Source organism: Piliocolobus tephrosceles, chromosome 15 (genome assembly GCF_002776525.5).
Source record: "Piliocolobus tephrosceles isolate RC106 chromosome 15, ASM277652v3, whole genome shotgun sequence".
Taxonomy (NCBI): domain Eukaryota; kingdom Metazoa; phylum Chordata; class Mammalia; order Primates; family Cercopithecidae; genus Piliocolobus; species Piliocolobus tephrosceles.
The window spans coordinates 95,579,335-95,599,187 of record NC_045448.1 but is presented as its reverse complement, the minus strand read 5'-3'; the positions used below and the strand labels follow the sequence as shown (position 1 = coordinate 95,599,187).

General features: G+C 49.7%; 1 protein-coding gene across 1 annotated transcript in view; it reads left to right on the top strand.

The window, feature by feature from the left end:
* The window catches only part of SH3RF3 (SH3 domain containing ring finger 3), a 374,941-nt gene that overhangs the window by 199,272 nt on the left and 155,816 nt on the right, over positions 1-19,853 (top strand). The window contains exon 2 of the mRNA XM_023190396.3: positions 17,031-17,306. Within this exon, the coding sequence (XP_023046164.2) occupies positions 17,031-17,306 (276 nt within the window). The remainder of the gene's footprint in view (positions 1-17,030; positions 17,307-19,853) is intronic.

Genomic DNA, 19,853 nt, shown 5'->3' with positions numbered 1-19,853 from the left:
CCCCTTGTTTTGCATCATGAACTGATTGGAGTGTGAGAACTGGGGCCTTAACCAGGTTTGCAACTTCTCTGTGCCAGGAGCACTTTCTCCCAAAACCTCGGGGCTCCCCACTCTCCTCCTTCAGGCTCTTTCTCACCCTCCTGAATTTAAAATTGCACCCCCTACCCCACTTCCAGTCCCCTTCTGGATGTATTTTCTCTGGAGTACTTACGGTCTTCACTATACTGTGGATTTTTAATAGTTTATGTATGTCTCTGTCCCCTTCTAAAGCGTATGCTCCCTTACGGTAGAGATGTTTTTATCTATTTTGTTTCTATTTTCTTTATCTATTTTGTTAGTTCCTAGAACCATGTCTGGCACATATTAGGTGGGCAATAAATACTTGGTGACTGAATGAATGAATATAATATGAATATCATTTTTTAAAAGGCTCGTGTTCAGATCTTTGCCGGGGGCACCGTGTAATGCCCCTGGGGTCTCCCCTCATGAGAGACCTCTCACCAGAGGAGCTGCAGACCCCTGCCTCTCTGGAGGAGTTTGCCTGCACCCTCAGCACCTGGTGGATCCTCTGGTGCATCTTCTTGGTGCTGTGACTGTCTGTGACTAGTCGTGGATGCCAGCTGAGCCTGGGAGCAGCGGTTACCGGAAATTTGTGCCTTTCTGCTTTAGCTAAAGAGAGAAGACTGCATGTGTTTGCCAGTCCTTTGGGTGCTTCTCTTTAGCATAGACACTGGCCAAGGCTACTGGTGAACAGCGCCAGAGAGGTGCTTTACCCATGAGAGGGAAGCGTCTGCGGCCTGGAGCCCTCTGCAAGCTGCCCCGTGGGACCCCTAACAGACCGTCCTGCCTCTGAGTTCAGGGTAGAAGCAACCTGCTGATTTGCCTGTTTCCCTCTGGTACCCCAACTCTCCTGAGAGAGCTCCTCCTCCTGATTCTGTGTTCTGAGAATTGCACCCAGGGGTGCTGCACTTGCTCCTTCCTTCTCAACCTGTAGCTCAGCTCTGACGATCCCGCGACTCCTCCAGCACCCCGAGCTGGGTGCAGGTCTTCCTGGATGGGCTTGAGGCTGAGTGCAGCAGAAGCAGAACAAGGCTCCTTGTCTGCCCTCTGCCCCTAAGGGGTCCCAGCATGTGTAAGGAACAGAGCTTTCTCCTGTCCGGAGACTCCCTACAGTTCAGCCCTCCCTGGACTAGACAGTTCTGCCTTTCTTAGCTCACCGTGCTGTGCTAAGGAAGCCGGGGCTGCCCCGTGGGTAGAACATCCTCTAATTTGCCAGGTGGGAAAGGATGGGGTGATGAGTCACCCTTCTGAGTGATTCCTACCGAGCTTCCTACAGAGCATATGCAGGAGCATCCACCCCACCTCCAGGGTTAGTGTGCAGAGAGGCACAGGTGCTAGTGTGGGTGGTGAGAAATAAGACTCGGAATCACCCTTTTTAATGTGCACGGCATGTCAATTGTGTCCTCACAAAAGTGTTGAAGTGTTTATTGCCTTATAGAATGAATGATCAGAAACCAATGGATTCCTTTGAGCTGTTTTGATGGGAGGAAATAAACTGTGACAGTGAGACCTTGGTGGTCCCGACATCAGCAGGATGCAGAAGACAGCCTAGCCTGCTGGGTCATGTATTCCTCTTCAGCAGCCTGGGGTGGGGAATGTGCGTGAGTGCAGAGCTGCTCACTGCCTGGTGCTCTGCAGCTCCAGTGCTGCCTCAGTGAGTTCCAGGAGAGACCTCAGTTTCCAGCCCTAGTTCAAGTCCCAGGATTGATATTGCTCGTGACAGCACCAGGCCTGCACCTTGGAAAGGAATGATGGACTTACCTGTACCTGTCAGGTTCAGGCATTCTCCTGCCTGCAATTGAGGATTCAAGTTCAGGGTGATGAGTTTCACCTTTTAAAAAAGCCCTAGCCTATCCTTGCTGGATATATTCATTGCTGAAATGCACAAGAAACTGAATGTGATCAATGTGATGTATTGGTTTCAGCATCAGATGTTAAGAAAGTGAATCCATTGAGATTCTTGCTTTTAAAAACACAAAATAAAAGAAGCCTAACCTTGGTCAGTCATCCTGGACTTGAGATCACATTTTACAGTATACAAAGTGAGGTTTCACACATAGCATCCCCCCACCTGTTTTTGTAAGTAAAGTTCTATTGGAACACAATTGCACCCACTAATGTACATGGAATCTATGGAGCTCTGGCTGCTACAGTGGCAGAGCTGAATAGTTACAGCTAACACTGATGGCCTGCAAAGCCGCCTCGCTCCACTAGAGACAAAGTTTGCTGACTGCTGGCATAGAAGATAAGGGCACAAACTCTGAAACCAAACTGCCAGGGTTTAAATCCCAGCTCTGCCACATATTGGCAGCATGACCTTGAGCACATTAATTAACCTCTGTGTGACTTAGTTTCCTCCACTGTAAAATGGAGATAATGTGGAGATAATAATGTCTCCATTATAATAATATTAATAATTATAATTATGATGATATAACAATGATATCACCAAAAATAATACTTGTCTCCTAAGGTTGCTATGAAGTTCAGAAGAATTAATAATAGGGACATGTTCAGAGTACTTTCTGACAAGTGGTAATGTGTTAAACTTTTAAGGAGGCAGGCAGGTTCCTAAGACTTTAGGAAAGTCCAGTTGCTTCCTCAAATCACAGACAATTCTGCATTTAAAGACCACCTCAAAACCAGGTTCAGTGGCTCACGCCTGTAATTCCAGCATTGTGGGAGGCCAAGGTGGGAGGATTGCTTGAGCCCAGAAGTTCAGCCTGGGCTATAATATAGTGAGATCCCATTCCTACAAAAAATAGAAAAAATTAGCCGGGTGTGGTGGCATGCACCTGCAGTCTCAGCTACTTGAGGGGCTGAGGTGGGAGGATTGCTTGAGCCCAGGAAGTCGAGGCTGAGTGAGCCATGATCACACTACTGCACTTCAGCCTGGGTGACAGAGTGGGACCTTGCCTCAAAAACATATATATATATTTTAAAAAAATGAAGACCACCTCATCATCAGGGTACCTCCCATAGGAAACAAAGCCATGTGGGTGTCGTGGCTTCCTGTTGGTCCAGAACCCTGCTGACTTTTCTGGCAATAAGGGCACAGAGTGGGTTGGCTAAAGGAAGGGTACTAGTGGTGCCAGCCAGCAGGGGAACCCCCACCGACTCTGGGGATGACAGGGATGGAGTGAGGCAGCCACGGTGTCCCCTGCGCTGATTCCAGTGGGGGATGGCGGCATGGTGACAGGAAGTCACACTTTGTGATAATGCAGATGCGAGGGAAAAGTGACACATAGACACGGAGAAGAAGCTGCAAAATGTGCCTCTTCAACTCGTGAGAACAGGAGGTGACGGGTCGCCGAGGCTGCTGAAAGAGTTTGTTCCTGCCTCTGTTTCTCTCTCCTTCTCCAACTAGAATGTTAGGTGCCACTTGCTCCCCTCAATAGCACTTCCGAGACAGGTGGACTGCATATTGGCGGAACCCAGCGTTTTTATTAAGAAGCCCCTGAGTCCCTTTCTCTTTGCTTTTTAGGCTGACCCTCCTGGAAAGGTTCTGCTTTTAACTCTTTGCGTGCCTTCCCAGGCCGTGCGTCCTGGTGCGAGGCTCTGAGAACGCGATTTACGTCACCCCGTTGGTGACTCACACGTCCTCCCTGATCACTGAAGACACGGTTTGGTTTCTGCCTAGGATCATCGTGGTAATACCATTCCCTTCTTCAAAACTGAACATTTCCTGTTCTTGGAGTAGATTCGTCAGGACGTTTTGCAGCATCTTTGGGTGTTACCCTTTCCTTGCTCCTGATCTAGAGTTTCTGGGCCTACACACCTCAGAGGAGCAGCTGTGGGGACTGTGGGGCACAGCCCATCACCTGTCCCACACAAGAACAGCTCTTTTTAGCATGTTTTCTCAGGTGTTTCTTTATTCTCTCCCCATGCCTCAGTTTCCACATTGAAAACTCTCAATGACATTTATTTCCTTCTGAGTCTCTGCTGGGCTGTTCCAGCCTTTCCACAGCCCCAATCCTGGGAAGCCCGTGCCTCCTCCGCACACCGCCTCCTCTCTGCTCCTCTAGTGCCCCCCATGCCCTTCAGGGCTGGGACATGCTCATCCACTAGCCCTCGCTCATCCACGTGTCGCTCAGTTACCTTCTCAGTGACAACGTTCTAAGATTTCACCCTATCCCCGTCCCAGCGTTCATGTCCCCTCCTCTGGTTTATGTGTCCCCTTAACACTTAACCACTTTCTGATATTCTCTAGATTTTACTTATTTGTATGTTTTGTTGCTGCCCCCTGGCTGGAACATAAACTCCACCCGGGTGGGGACCTCTGAATGTTTTGTTCACTCCCAAACCCCATGCCAGAACCACACCCCACAAGTAACGGGCACTCATTCCGATTTGCTGACTAACTGCATAAATGTCCTAAAACCACTTCCCACCTTACGCGGCTGTAGAGAGGATAAGAATGAAAGTTAAATAAAGCCTATGAAAATGCTTAGAAAACCTGAAAGCATAAAAGGAATGTGAAAGATGTATTTATGAATGAAGCAACTCAACATAAAAAGGCACTTGGGGGCTGGGAGTGGGATATGTGGGTGAGACTCAGAGCACAATGTTGTCAAGACATTCGGGTTGATTTAAGTGACTGGCAACATCTGGAACCCATCAGGAAAAGCTTTAGCGTAGAAGGTATTCCTCTCCCTACGTTTTGAAAATTCAGGCAGTCCTAGTAAGCTCTTTAATATTTTAGGAAGTTCAAAAATATTTAATATCTTAAGAAGGTCAGAAATACTTACTACTTTAGGAAGTTCAAAAATCACCACTTGCCCAGCAGCTGGCCTGCAGGAGAAGGATTCTCCCTCACTGAGGAAGAGGTGCCATGCTGGGAAGGCTGTCTTGTTCTCTAGACTAGGTAAAACGACAACCAAAGACCCATTTTTACTTTAAAATGAGTTTACAAAGTCACATTAAAGCGTGAAGTCTTCAGGAACGAATTTCTCACAGAACAGAAAATAACCGGATTGACTCACTAGCATACAAAATACATTTGGAAGGGAAGCTGCCACCAGTAAGATTCTCCCTTGAGTACAAACAAATGTCCTGGCGTGCCCACGGCTAGCGCGTGCTGAGAGCTCACTGTGAGGCTTCGTGTACCCCGCAGGCTGCTCTCGAAGGAACCAGTTTCCAAGGGAGGATGATGATTCCAGCACGTTGAGGCACATGCTCTTTGCAGCGACCCAGGAGAACGTTTGTTTGTTTCTCTGCATTGAGACTATTTGCATTAATAAGTTATTTATGAAGTTCACCTTAAGTCTATAAAAGCAACTGCACCATCCAATTTTGTGGAGATTTCCATTACAAAGTTGACAGAGCGTTTTGTAACTAAATATCTGGAGTTAAGGATTTCTATAAGTCAACATGGAAATGGGATGCCAAGGGACCCTCTCCTGCTCCAACCGTATCCATCAGCGCCTGGTGCAGTGAAGAATTCTGCTCAGTTCCTCCTGTCCCAGGGCCAAGGGCAGTCTGCATCCCTGACAGCCGGACCTCATCCTCTATGGGCAGCAAATTGCAGAATTAATGTAAAGCAGGCAAATGCAATATCTACGTGAAATAAGCCCAAACCATTAGGTATGCTTTGATTCAGGCTTAACATTTTTTAACATGATAGCAAACCCTATTGAGTATCCTAAATGTAAATTCAGGACTTGTGGTTTTCACGTTTTTGTGTTATGTGTCTTAAATGCCTTCCTAGAGAGGGAGGTACGAACTGACTCACTGGGTGATTTTTTCCTGAGATTGGCCACATGATTTAAAGATTTGTAAAAGCCTCTGGACCTATCTGTATTGAGAGGTAAGAGCTTGGGCTCCCTTGTTCTGGGACCCTCTCCTCTCTCCCCACAGCGGGGCTTCCAGGAGCCCTGAGTGCAGGGCGCTTGGGGCTGCTGGCCCCATCGTGGCCCTGCTCCCATCTGTCATGTAACTTCTCTGCACCCAAGGCTAGGTCCTCCTGTGTGTGTTGTCCCCAGCGCCTTGCACCGTGGCCATCCCCACACATATTGCAAAATGTTTTCCTCAAATGCTGATAAGGGACTGTACAGGCGAGGGCGGGTGTCCTGGAGGCACCCCTGGTCACGGGGTCGCCCTAGCGTTTCCACCCTGCCCAAGAGGTCTGTGGAGCTTCCCCGAGCCTTTAGCACATTTGCTAGGAAGTCCATCATCTGTTGGTGGAAGAACCTTCCTTCTTAGGACCTTCTTGAATGGCTGTGTCATATGCTATCAGCATATGCCATATGCTACCAGGTGGGTTATCTTGGTGGTCAAGTTTGTTTTGCTAAGGCCTCCTTTTTTTTTTTTTTTTTTTGGGGACAGGGTCTCACTCTGTCACCCCAACTGGAGTGCAGTGGCATAATCATAGCTAGCTCACTGCAGCCTCAACATGGTGGGCTCAAGTGATCCTCCCACCTCAGCCTCCCGAGTAGCTGGGACTACAGGCATGCACCACCACTCCTGGCTAATTTTCTTTTTTTTTTTTTTTTCGCGATGGGATTTCGCCATGTTACCCTGGCTGGTCTGGAACTCCTGAGTTCAAGTGATCTGCCTGCCGTGGCCTCCCAAAGTGTTGGGATTACGGGCATGAGCGACCGACCGCACCTGGCCTCCTTCTGTTTTTGATGGAGCTTGTCAGTCTGTGTGTCATGTGATGTGGAGAACTTCAGTAAACACGCTGTGTGCTGCCGTCTGGTAGCTTCCCCAGTTGCAAGTTAATTCGCTACTAACAGGAGACCATCCTTTGGTACTTACAGTGTGCCAGTCTCTGTTACGAGTAACTCATCTGTATTAACTCATTCAATCTCACATTTAGGATACCTGTGAGACAGATACTTAGCACGCTTATTTTGGAGGTACGGAAACTGAAGCATGGAGCAGGCAGGATGTGGCAGAATTGAGCTCTTCAGCAAGAAGCTTCATGGCCACCCTCAAAACTCCTCAAGTGCTGGGGACCCAGTTCTAACACAGGTCTCCTTCCTTTGTCATTCAAGCCAGATTCTTAGGGAAACTTAATTTTTTTACATAGATGCTCACAGATACTTTATTTTTTCTTACCTTTTTGTGTTACACTTGACCCTTGAACAATGTGGGAGTTAGGGCAACAACCCCCAGCACAGTCAAAAACCTGCGTGTAACTTTTTTTTTTTTTTTTTTTTTTTGAGACAGCCTCACTCTGTCGCCCAGGCTGGAGTGCAGTGGTACAATCTCGGCTCACTGCATCCTCTGTCTCCCGGGTTCAGGCAATTCTCCTGCCTCAGCTTCGAAAGTAGCTGGGACTACGGGCATGCGCCATCATGCCCGACTAAGTTTTGTATTTTTAGTAGAGATGGAGTTTCACCATGTTGGCCAGGGTGGTCTCGAACTCCTGACCTCACGTGATCCACCCGCCTCGGCCTCCCAAAGTGCCTGAGCCTCTGTGCCCAGTCTTGCATGTAACTTTTAGCTCCCCCAAACTCAACCCCTAAGAGTTTACTATTGACCAGAAGCCTTACTGATAACACACACAGTTGATTGACACATATCTTGGAAGAACTATACATTATATACTGTGTTCTTACAATAAAGAAAGCTAGAGAAAAGAAATTGTTATTTAAAAAACTGTAAGGAAGAGAAAATATATTTACTACTCATTCAGTGGAAGTGAATCATCATAAAGGTCTTCATTTTCATCATCTTCATGTTGTGTAGGCTGAGGAGGAGGAGGGATTAGCTTTGCTGTCTCAGGCAAAGAAAAGGTAGAGAGGACGGGGGCACACTCATACAGTATAACTTATTGAAAAAAAAATCCACATATAAGTAGATTCTTGCAGTTTAAACCCACGTTGGTTCAAGGGTCAACTTTTTTTGCGGGGGGATGAGGGGTAACATGAAAATAATGATGTGAAAAATGTATATATATTAAGATGGTGTGGTGGTTGGTTTGGGTTGAAATAAGGACCTACAAGGAATCCTCTGCCTTTAGTCCCCTCTTTTGTTTCCCTCCTGTCCTCTTGGTCTTCTGAGGTGGCTGGAGATCCAGGTCCCCAGTGCAAGGCCCCGCTGACCCGAGGCCACCCACGAAGGAGGCCTTGGTGAGTGTGCTGCCCAAAGGGCCAGTTGAAAGGTGAGAGATGGGGCTGGCCAGGAATCAGCTGGATGCAGGTCCTGGAGGGTGCCTGGGTAGGGCTGCAGGGGTTGCAGGTAGCAAGGCCTTTGTTCCCTGGGAGGGATCACAGGAGCACTTTTCAAGGTGCCTGGTGGTTGCTGGGGACTTGCTCAAGTGCTCCTGTAAGTACACATTATCAGAACATGCCTAGAACGCTGCAAATACCAGCTCACAGTGTGGGAGCTGTCTTCCCAGAAAGTGAGGAAGTGAGCAATGCATCTCCGAACTGGATAAATATAAACAGATCTGGACCCTCCTGGCCTAATGGATGACCGACCCACAGCTGCCCTTTTCCTTCCATAATTAAACAATTATCAGGGCTCCACAGAGGCTTCCCTCGCCTTTTGGGGGAGTGAGGAGGAGGCAGGTGGTTGGAAGCTGGTTGCCCTATTCCACGCTCTGTGATGCTGAGGAATTTGCCCACCTTGCTGCATTTTTTCTCACTTATAAAAGGATCATAGTTCCTATTTCACAGGGGTCCTGTGAGTAGTAATCAGCTATCAGGAGTGTCTGGTGGGGGAGTAGCAGCTAAGTAATGGCTGTGTTACTTTGAGGAGGTGATGTGTATAGTCAGCAGTGCACAGGCTGAGAGGTCAGACCACCTGGGTCCAGTCCTGCCTCTTGGACCTTGGGCAAGTTACTGGACCTCACTGTGCCCCAATTTCCTATCTGTAAAGTGCAGATAATATGAGGCCAAGCTCACAGGGTTGCTGTAAGGATCCTGTGGGTCTCGCAGGTAGAGGTAGGAGCAGTGGGCACACAGGAGGTGCTCAGGACAGGAAGGGGCAAGGTCGGGATGAGAGCCCCAGTGCTGCTGGAACCCAGAGAAGCACATACCTCAACCTCAGGGTTGAGGCAAGAGAGGGTCTACACCCAAGGACTGTGTATCGGTTATTTGCTGAATTCACTTATTCAGCGAACGTGTGCAGATGCTGGAGGGTGGTCCTCAGTTCTCCCATCTGACTTCTGCAGTGCACAGGGAGGGATCACCACTGACCACTTTCTACACTTAGAAGCATCTGCCTTTCCTGGCCCTGGCACCCATGTCCTGGAACATCTCTTTGCCTCAGCAAGTAGTCAGTGATCTTTTTTTTTATAGCTCCTTCTTCATTAAGAGACACAAAGTTCTTTACGTATCATCAGTTTTGTTCTCGACATACTAAGATGCATGGAAGGGCAGATTTGATTATCTCCGGTTTATGGGAAAACTAAGCCCAAGGTACTTTGTCAAAAGTTGCTTCCTGAAACCATCATTCTTAGCAAACTATCACAAGAACAGAAAACCAAACACCGCATGTTCTCACTCATAGGTGGGAACTGAACAATGACATCACTTGGACTCGGGAAGGGGAACATCACACATCGGGGCCTATCATGGCAGGGGGAGGGGGGAGGGATTGCATTGGGAGTTATACCTGATATAAATGACGAATTGATGGGTGCTGACGAGTTGATGGGTGCAGCACACCAACATGGCACAAGTATACATATGTAACAAACCTGCACGTTATGCACATGTACCCTAGAACTTAAAGTATAATAATAAAAAAAAAAAGATAAAAAAAAACAAACTATATTGCCATAAAAAAAAAAAAAAAAAGGTGCTTCCTAAGGCCACTGCAGATGACCTAACCACTGCTTTGATGCAACAAGGAAACAGGCCACAACAAAGTCTGGGAAAAGTAAAAAAAGGAAGAAAAAAAGAAAAGTAAATTTGCTTTTAAATCCTCTCTAATTTGGCTGCAACGTGAAACTGCTACAGGCAGCTCTTGGCTGTAGACAATTTATGTCTTCACAGCTGCATCCCACACAGCAGCTTAGCAGTGGCCTCGTCACCCTGTATGTGAAGGGCAAGTTGTGTTTTCCTCCTTTGTCTTATTTCATCAATTCTTCATCAATTCTTGGACGAATGAGTGTGCAAATATGGGAAAAGAAGAAACTGTCGGAAGAAAGAGAGGTCGAAAGAAAAAGGACCAACAAGCAGCTTTGAGTGAGAAAAAGGGACAGAGGAACTCGAAACATAATTATCTGTAAAACGAAAACCTGGGAACCTCTGGTTGTAGTGTGATACAGTAACAAACTTCTTCATCGCAGATTAAATCTATAAACTGAAAGATGGGGTACACTCTGGTAAATACATTATTTAAAATAAGGTAAGGCCAAGAGTCGTGCCTTTTCTAAATCTGAGAGTCTCTCAGTTGAAAGTGCTATTTAAAGATGACAGCACATAAATGATAACCCTCAGCAGTGCTATGAAAGTCAATGCCTTGGCTTGAAAAACGCTTACGAGCTAAAGAAATTGTAAATACACCTGAGACTTCCTGAATGAGTCAGAATATAGGCTAAGCTGTGAATAAGATCCCAAAACGTGATGGCTCAGATAAGATCGAGTTTCCTTTTTCTTACTTCATGGTCCGGGGGTATGTTCTGCAAGGTCACCCCAAGACCCAGATTTCTTCCCCCTTTGCTCTGAGCATAATGTTTGATGGAAAAACTGGCCCACCCTACCGTATCTACCATGCAGCCCGTGGGAAGGCAGATTTCCTTATGCGTGTTATTATAAAACATACTCCAGAATGTGCAGGAATCACTTTGACTTGCATTCCGTGGACAGAAATGTGGACACCTACCCATGGCTGCCTGCAGGCAAGGCTGGAAAATGAAGGCTTCTGCTGGAAGCTTGACCTCAGTTGAAATTTGGAGTATTCTCCCAGACAAAAGAAGCAGAGAGTGGGTATCAGGGGATCATTAACTGTCTCTGCCGCATTATCAGACCCTGCAGTGCTTGGTGTGTGTAGGATTAGGGTCTCACCCTGCAGGGCCTGTGGACGAACGTGTTCATCCTCCTGACACTTTTCAGCTGGCCACATGCTGTGCTATACAGGTCTGGAGACTGCCCGTGGGCAGGCCCTGTGTCCATCTGTAACTCCGGGCCTTTGCATGGGCTGAACCTCTGGCTGGAATGCCCCACTCCTCATCAGCCATCCGTGGGACTTTCCCCATTCCTCCAGGCCCAGCTGCTATCAGCAACAGGATCTTGGGTCACATGGACCGTGAATCTCATATTTTGGGAAAAATAATGGGCCAGATAGAAGCTGTGAGCCAAGGCCCCCGTCCCAGGGGACTGGTTTCCTAGTCTGTGTGTTAATTCGTTCAGTAGATATATCGAGCGTGTGATCTGTGTCAGGCCAGCAGCGGGGGATCCACCAGTGAGCGAAACAGGCGGGAATCTGTCCTGATGGGCTAACTGTGGAGGGGGCCCTCCATTGAAAGCAGGTAGTGAGAGCCGTGGCAAGTGCTCTCCTGGAAAGATTGCATCCTTAGGGTCTTAAACACAGGGAGCCGGTGCTCCACGCTGTCCACCCCAGCTTGCCGGGAGGTCTGGAATAGGCCAGTCGGGGTCGTGTCCTCCCCACCCTGCAGGCTGGCTTTGGCACCTGCCCTTGCCCAGGGGTCTGGCTTGCCTGAAAGTCCCACCCAGGGCTGTTAGGAGCACATTCATTAGAGCCTGCTGCCACGTGCCTGATTCCAGTAGAAGCCAGAGATGGCGCCATTGTGCCCACGTGAGCGCCGTCTCCACGGGTAGGACATTAAGCCCAGAGGAAGATGTGTGTGCCACATCTGAGTAATGAGCCATGAAATTGACATTATAAGTTTTAATTATTATTAATGCCTTGCAGGGGTGGCTGGTGTTAATTGTCCTGTAGGCATCCCAGATGGATTTTCCCTTTCTCTTTTATTTCTTTTTCTTAATGTCTTGAGCCCAAATAATGGCGGCTTAGTGACAATGTTTGAATGAAATTCCTCTAAAGGGGAGCACGCCACAGCGTGAGAAGTTCTTGCAAACGCGTCTGTGGGCAGAAAGCAAACAGGCTGTGGAGCAGCTGCCCACCCTCCTGGGTGGGTGTGGAGGCTGGGACATAGAGGCCTCCGGGTTGCTGCTGCGAAATCGGCAGTCTTTTCTCCCCCATAATAGCATCTGCCTGCTCTAGGCCCCTTCCATGCACTAATTAGTTAATCTTATAAAGAGCTTTGAAGATGAAAGACTCTGGAGGTGCTGGGTGTCACCCATATGAGCATTTCCTGATGAGATCCAGTTTCTGGCTGCTACTGCTCCTCCAAATAAACTGCCTCTCGGCACCTTCCTTAACTCTTTTTTTTTCTTTCCCTCAGAAATGTGTCCTGCATCTTAAAAAGATTCATTCCCTGGCCGGGTGCGGTGGCTCAAGCCTGTAATCCCAGCACTTTGGGAGGCCAAGACGGGCGGATCACGAGGTCAGGAGATCGAGACCATCCTGGCTAACATGTGAAACCCCGTCTCTACTAAAAAATACAAAAAAAAATTAGCCGGGTGTGGTGGTGGGCACCTGTAGTCCCAGCTACTCGGGAGGCGGAGGCAGGAGAATGGCATAAACCCAGGAGGCGGAGCTTGCAGTGAGCTGAGATCCGGCCACTGCACTCCAGCCTGGGTGACAGAGCGAGACTCCGTCTCAAAAAAAAAAAAAAAAAGATTCATTCCCCCTCTTGGTTTTGCTCTGTCAAATTTGAGTCCGGCAGTCTGAGATGGGGATACGGGGGGCTCTCTTGCCTTCTCTCTCCCGCCTTCTCTCTGCCCTACCCTTCTCCACTTCTCCTCCTGGCTCACCAGCCAGCAAGGCAAACAGGCCCCACCTGGAGCCCGCATGCTCTCACAGCTTGCTTGCTCCGAGAGTCATGCTCTCAGTCCCAGCCTCGAGGCCAGCAGGTGGGTTGAGGCCAGCAGGTGGGTTGGGGCCAGCAGGTGGGTCACCACCTGTGGAGTGGTGGCCAGGAGGACAATCTCCAGTCTGCCCCTGCTTCTGCCCTACTCCTGCCCTGGTTTCCTTTTTTGTTCTTAGACACAGGGTCTTGCTCTGTCACCCAGGCTGGAGTGCAGTGGTACGATCGTTGCTCACTGCAGCCTCGAACTCCCAGGTTCACTCAGTCATCTTGCCTCAGCCTCCCAATAGCTGAGACTACAAGTACTTGCCACAATGTCTGGCTATTTAAAAAAAAAAAAAAATTCTTTCTTTCTTTTTTTTTTTTTTTTTTTTAGAGATAGGATCTCAGTATGCTGCCCAGGCTAGCCTTAAACTTCTGGCATCAAGTGATTTTTCCATCCTCAGCCTTCCAGAGTGCTAAGATGATAGGCGTGAGCCACCATACCCGGCCCCAGATACTTCTTTTCTGACTTTACCCCCTGCATCCCCATCCAGGCCTGACTCAGGACTAACCTGAGTGCCTTTGAATTAACAGCACATAGAGGGGACCTGCTATGCAGAGAGAACACTCCTGGGTCCTGAGGTCATCAGGGTGAACAGCACAGTCTCGTCCTGGGGGCCTTGGTGGCATAGAAGCGAAGGAATTAGGAAGGTGGCTGATAGAGTTAGGATGGCTGGTGAGTGGCTGATGGAATTAGGAGGGCACAGTTGGTAACGAGGGAGCAGCATGGGTTTCAGAGGGAGTGAGAAGGGCAGAGGAAGTAGCATGGAGCTCTGTCTGCAAAACCCTGCAGGTTCTAGGTTCCAGAAGCACAGACTTCTTGTGACTGAGGACGCTGTCTGCCATGGCTGGCCAGGTGTGCTGAGGCCAGCTTAGGGGACCTCGGCTGCTGTGCCGAGGAGCTCGGATCCCCTGAGGTCAGCAGGCAGCCACTGAAGCTCATAAGTAGCAGGTGTGTGAGCTTGGCCCTGCATTTGGGCATCCAGCCCATGACAGGCTGATGGGCCAGGAGACCACTGGAGGAGGTTTACACTGGGCTCAGGATAGATGGCAGGCAAGGCAGCAGGAGTGGGAGGGTGCATGGCCCTCTGGGTGAGAGCTCAGAAGTGGAGTTGGCAGGAGGAGTGCCCAGGCCAAGGGAAAGGGTGGGCACAGGGGTGACTGAAGGTCCCTGCCCAGCAGCTGAGTGGGGATTCCATGGCCACAGGAGGAAGGGCTGGAGGGACAGACAGTGGCCTCTAGGAGCTTGTGGATGTCCAGCAGAGCCGTCAAGCAGGCATCTGGGTTCACATCAAGTCCGCTAATCAGAAGGGACATCACAGGCACGGGTTGATTTGAGGGCCACTGGCACAGAGGCAGGTCAAGCTGGGGTCTGCGACAGTGAAGTGGGGCATCAAGGAGACCTGCAGGCCACAGTGCTGATACCAGTGAGGCCATGGTCCCTGCGGAGAATTCATGAAAGGCAGAATCCCCCTGTGATTCAGGAGTGTGTGCCTTGCCTCACAGAGTGCCTCTGTCCTGGGTGGTGGCCTACAGCCCCAGGCTGCCTGGTGGAAGATGCCTTAGTCTCTCTGGCCCTACACCCCAGCTTTCCCTGCCACACTACCTAAGTTGGGGCCGCAGTTACACAATGTGGGTGTGAGTGGTGTCTTCAGGTGGCCTTTATGTCAACCAGTCTAGAGAAGGCTGATGGTGGGGAGGCCAGGGAGGAAACACAGTGTCCCCTTCTCACAGGGGCATTGCAGGGAGGTGTGTGTGCTCAGATAGCACGAGCTGGCTGCAGAAGGGAGTGCAGCATGGAGGCAGGTGCAAAGCTGGCCCTTCCTGCCCACAGTTGTTACCAATGGTAGCAAAAGTCGCCAAACAGCCACCGAGTCTATAGCTCTTATAACACGGCTTTTAAGCCTTACCCTTGTGATTTGGGAAAGAAAGGAAATGGAGTCATTCCCTGACAAAGTAAAGCTTTTTTGTGTGCATCCTGTTGAGGCTGGTTGTTCAACTTCACAGCATGTTTTTTTTCTTACCATCCCTTTAAAACTGCTTGCCTTGATGGATATCTAAGTGTCTCCATGTAGCCAATAGTGAAAATACTCCTATCATGAAAATAAATGTTATATTTAACTTTTAAAGTGTTCGTAGACTAAGTTCTATTAGAACAAGGAATCTTACTCTGTCTTTTTTGTAAACTTAACCAAACAGGCTGGACCAGGGTTTCTTAACCTGCTGATGCTCTGGGCCGGGTCTTTCTTTGTAGCAGGGACTGTCCTGGGCATTGCAGGGTGTTTGGCAATGTCCCTGGCTTTTACTTGTTACATGTTGGTAGCACCCCACCTTCCGGTTGTGATAGCCAAAAATATCTTCAGACAGAATTGTCCCAAATTGAGATTCCCTGGCTGGCGGCTGAGTGGCCCCTGTGTGGCAGTGGAATTATTCTGATGGCCTGCAGCCAACTGCCCCTTCCAATTTTTTTCCGATCACAGTGCTTGTCTTGCAAATTACCCCTTGCCTCCGCTCTCTAAAATTGGGGCTCGTTACACACTATTGTGCTCGGACTACAAAGCTATCCAGAATGAGTATTATTGGAAGCAAACGGATTTTTTTTTCTCTTTGAGTTCTGCAATGAAAAATCCTCTGGTGTTACTGTTTAATTGGTTAGTGGTGGCTGTTTGTCAATTTGCCAGCAGGCTCTCTCTTAACTGCTGTCGTTTGACGTTGCTGAAACATAAATGTAGAATGATTGAGTTGCCAACATGCTATTAAGTCCCCCACAAAGAGTTTTTCGATGTACTACCGCTTCAGGCTTTTGTGCTTCTATTGATTGATTCGAATACTGAAGAACTCCTTGGCACAGGCAGCCCTGGTGAGAAAATGCGGCTTCTGGTAGGAAAATCGTTGGGTATTGACACCCGGACAATGCAAGGCTTTCCTTTGGTTTTCCTCTGGCACAGGACTGACCTCTGACAAAGCTCCCACAGTTGAGCGGGTATTGGCCACCCATAAAGGAAAGGGAGAGAGACCCGTGTGGCCAGATGGTCATGATGAGACAGGGCCAGTTAGAGAAGCCCAGGAAGTGGACGAAGACATCACATCCGTTTCGGGATTCTTTGACAGGCTCCTTATTGCTGAAAAGCAGAAGCAGCCTAGAATCTTGTTTGGATTTTAGAGCTAGTCGTGGTTTGAGACTGAGGATGACAGAACAGGTGCAGACAGGTTGGCTATCCTCCAACGGATACAAGAACATTGCTCATATTAGGAGGATACAGTCTTATGCCCTTGAAATTATACTTCTGGAACAGACTGCTACAGGTACACACAGCAGAAAGTTGTGTGTCATGGCTGGATGTCTGTGATGGCCGGGGACTGCTTGTTAGAACTCCTGTGCCTGGGCACAGCCCTTGTGCTCTACACAGGCTGTTTGTCATCGTCCTCGTGTGTGTGCCGCTGGCCATGAGTCTGCTGAGTGGGACGCTCAGCATGACGGATGCCATGCACGCCTGCTGCTCAGCTTCAACCCCTGGAGCGTGCTCTGAGTTGCTGTGACTATTACAGAGAAGAAGTAAAGAAAAAAGTTGTTGGATACTTGCTAGAAATCTGGCAGCTTCTTAGACTAAAATGCCTGAGAAATAGGAACCCATGGAAAATGATTCAGCACAGAGTATTGGGTAAGAAATTCCGAGCCCAGACGCCCTGGGTTCAGATTCCACCTATTGCTCCTAGGTGTGGGTCTTGGGAAAGTCACCTTCCCTCTCTGTGCCTCAATGTCCCCATCTGTACATGAAGATAAGCCAGCACCTACTTCAGCGTCCTTTCTGCACAGAATGAGGTGGTCTGTGTGGAAGGCCCCAGTCTCCAGTTTAGGAGGAATGGCTGTGGTGGGGACCCTCTTATCTCGGTGGGGCCTCGGTATGTGCGTGTTCCTGTGACAGGCTGTTTCTTTAAAATATTTTCCATTTGCGGGGCACTTTGTATGCACCCCCAGGACACAGAAAGCCCCAGGGAAGCCCCGGCCTGCTCCGGCAGATCCACTCTGGGCACTGGGAAGGAGCATGCCCGTTGACCACATGCTGCCTCTTGCTTGCAGAATCCCTGCCTGCTTCCCTATGGCAAGGCCCTCTACAGCTACGAGGGGAAGGAACCTGGCGACCTCAAGTTCAACAAGGGAGACATCATCGTCCTGCGGCGCAAGGTGGATGAACAGTGGTACCATGGCGAGCTGCACGGCACACAGGGCTTCCTCCCAGCCAGCTATATCCAGTGCATCCAGCCCTTGCCACACGCCCCGCCCCAGGGAAAAGCACTTTATGATTTCGAGATGAAGGACAAAGACCAAGACAAGGACTGTCTGACCTTCACCAAGGTAAGGTGGGCTCTGGGGTGGGCCCCGACAGTGCGTGCAGCCTCTGTCTACCCAGGGCTTTTCCCAGCCACAGGCCTACAGCCAGCCAGTGTCTTTCCTCAGATTCTGAATCCTGGCTCCTCCCAGAATCCTGAGCAAATGACCTAGCAGCCTCCCTCCCTGTGCCTCCATGAATGGGGTGGTGGTTTTTTTGATTGAATGCTATGGAGGGCAGCAGCCTGACACATAGCTCCAGCTCAGAGCTACATGAGAGCTTGAGATAATATGAGCCTCCATCAGCACCAAGAGCAGAACCCTCAGTTAACCTGAGTCATGGGTCGAAGCGCTGACCCAGGTGTAGTGGAATGACGCCTTTCCAGGACTCTTGAGGTCCTGTTAGAGGGGCTTATCAGGGGAAGCTGCTACAGAGACCCTGGTCAGCTCACAGGGAGGTGACAGCTGGGGCCTCACATCCATGCATCACAGCCCTGTCCTCTAGGGCACCTGAGGCAGGGCCGACCAGGTGCATAGGGAGCCCTGTGAAGCAAACATTTGGGAGCAAACGAAATAGTACTGACAGGTGAAGTTGAGTAGGAGGGCTGGGTGAGGTGCAGAAGAGACTGGTTCTGGCTGTCCTGGCAGTTGCTGTTGAACAATTATCTGCACCAAGTGCTCGGCCAACAGGCTCACACTTGGTCTTTACAGCTGTCCCAGGTTCCAGGAAATAGTTGGAACCGTGTTTTCTCCATGTGCAAACCAAAGCTCTGAGAGGCTTTGTAACTTATCCAGGCTGGTTGCTAGGTCCTCTCTCCCTCCTGCTTCCCCTTCCTCCTTTCCATCTTCATGTCCTGTCTCCTGTGTCTCCTCCATCCCCTGCCCCTCCTACACCTGCTCCCCGCGGCCCCCAGATGTAAATGACAAAGCCAGAATCCTAATGCAGATCTCTGATGTTAACACTCAGCATTCTTCCCACCTCCCTACACAGGGAACTCTTCCCCTATGTCAGCCTCACGGTATTTTAGATGCCAAGAAGTCATTGTGTTCTCTCTCTTCACTTATTCTGTCTTGCCTGTGTCTCTCTGTGTCAGTGTTCCTTTCTCTCTCTCTCTGTCACACACACACACACACACACAGAGTTGTAAATAACAGAACTAGAATTCTAACTCAAATCTCTGCTTCTAAAGACCATGTCCTTCCTGCCTCCGAGAGGCCATTGCTCTCTCCCCCATCTGCTGAGTGCAGAGCTCGACGGTGGCACTCTCTGGAGGGCGGTAGGAGAACCATGCACACTGTTTTTGAGCAAAATTGGCATGTCCTGCGCGCGGCTGCTATTTATGTCTTGTTCTATTGTTCAGCCTGACAGTGAATAATCTATTTTTCATTCAGGGATTCAACTCCTTCTCCCTTCCTTTTATCAAGGTGTTCTGATGCTAATTCCGATTGTCATCTGGCTGCACAGCTTCCCAGGAAACTGCGCCGGTGCCTCCCTCCCTCCCAGCTCAGTCAGAGGGCGAGAGGAGCAGCTTCCTTGGGCTATTTTTAGGCACACAGAAACCCACCTTGCTTCTCTGCCCAGTGGACTCTTCTTCCTCAAGAGAAGACCTCGGGCCACTGGTGGCCCAGGTGGTCGCTCATGATCAAGAGCAGGGACCTCTGAACTCTCAGGGTCCGGTCAGGGCCTTGCTAAGGAGACAGACCCCATAATGGCTCCAGGCTCCTCCAGGCTTGGCAGGCTCCAGCTACAGAGCCCAGGTCCTCCTCCAGAGGCGTCACAGGAGAGCCCGCTGTGAAGGGGCTGTCGCAGGGCCCTGGAGCCTGTGGGTAGGCCCAGCTTCTCTGGGCGGGAGCAACTGCCTGCCTTTCCTGTCATCACCATATAACGTGCTGTATTCCACGGGCCTCTGCCCAGGATGTGCAACCCCAGGCTGAAGGCTAGAGCCCACTGGACAAGAGGACAAAGGGCATCTGCTAATTATTCCACAGAAACATACTGGGCCCTGACTCTGTGTCAGGTACTAGACCTGCTGTGCTGCCCTCTGGAGCCCAGAGTCAGGTGCGGGAGACAGGCCAGTGGAGAACGTGCAGAAGATAGGCCAGAGGCTCATGAGCTGCATCGGATCACCAGGGGTAGGCCAGGCATTTAGTATGTGCTCCTGAGTAGTCAGTGATAGAATTCCATGTTCCATAATTCGCAAGAAACAGTGAAATTAGAGCCATCAGGCTTAGACTCATTCTGTGGTTGGCATGTAGAGTGGGGGTAGCCGAGCAGGGGTCCTTCTGTTCCCAAGTGGGCAATGTCACCATCAAGGTGGGCGTGGCTGCCCAGGCTTTCTGGAAGGTGACCTCTGGGTTGAACTGAGGACAGGGGCACCAGCCACGGGAAGCCCAGCGTCTCCTGTTACAGGATCTGTGACGGCTGCGAGGGGGAAGTGTCATATCACAGATTCTTTGTTCAAGGACTTTCTTTACTTGAATCCTGTGAGTTAATGTGGAGAATTAGAGGCCTCTGGGTGTGATCCCCAGAGGGACCTGTGCTGTGACACGACCTTCCTGCCACGCCCCTGTGCC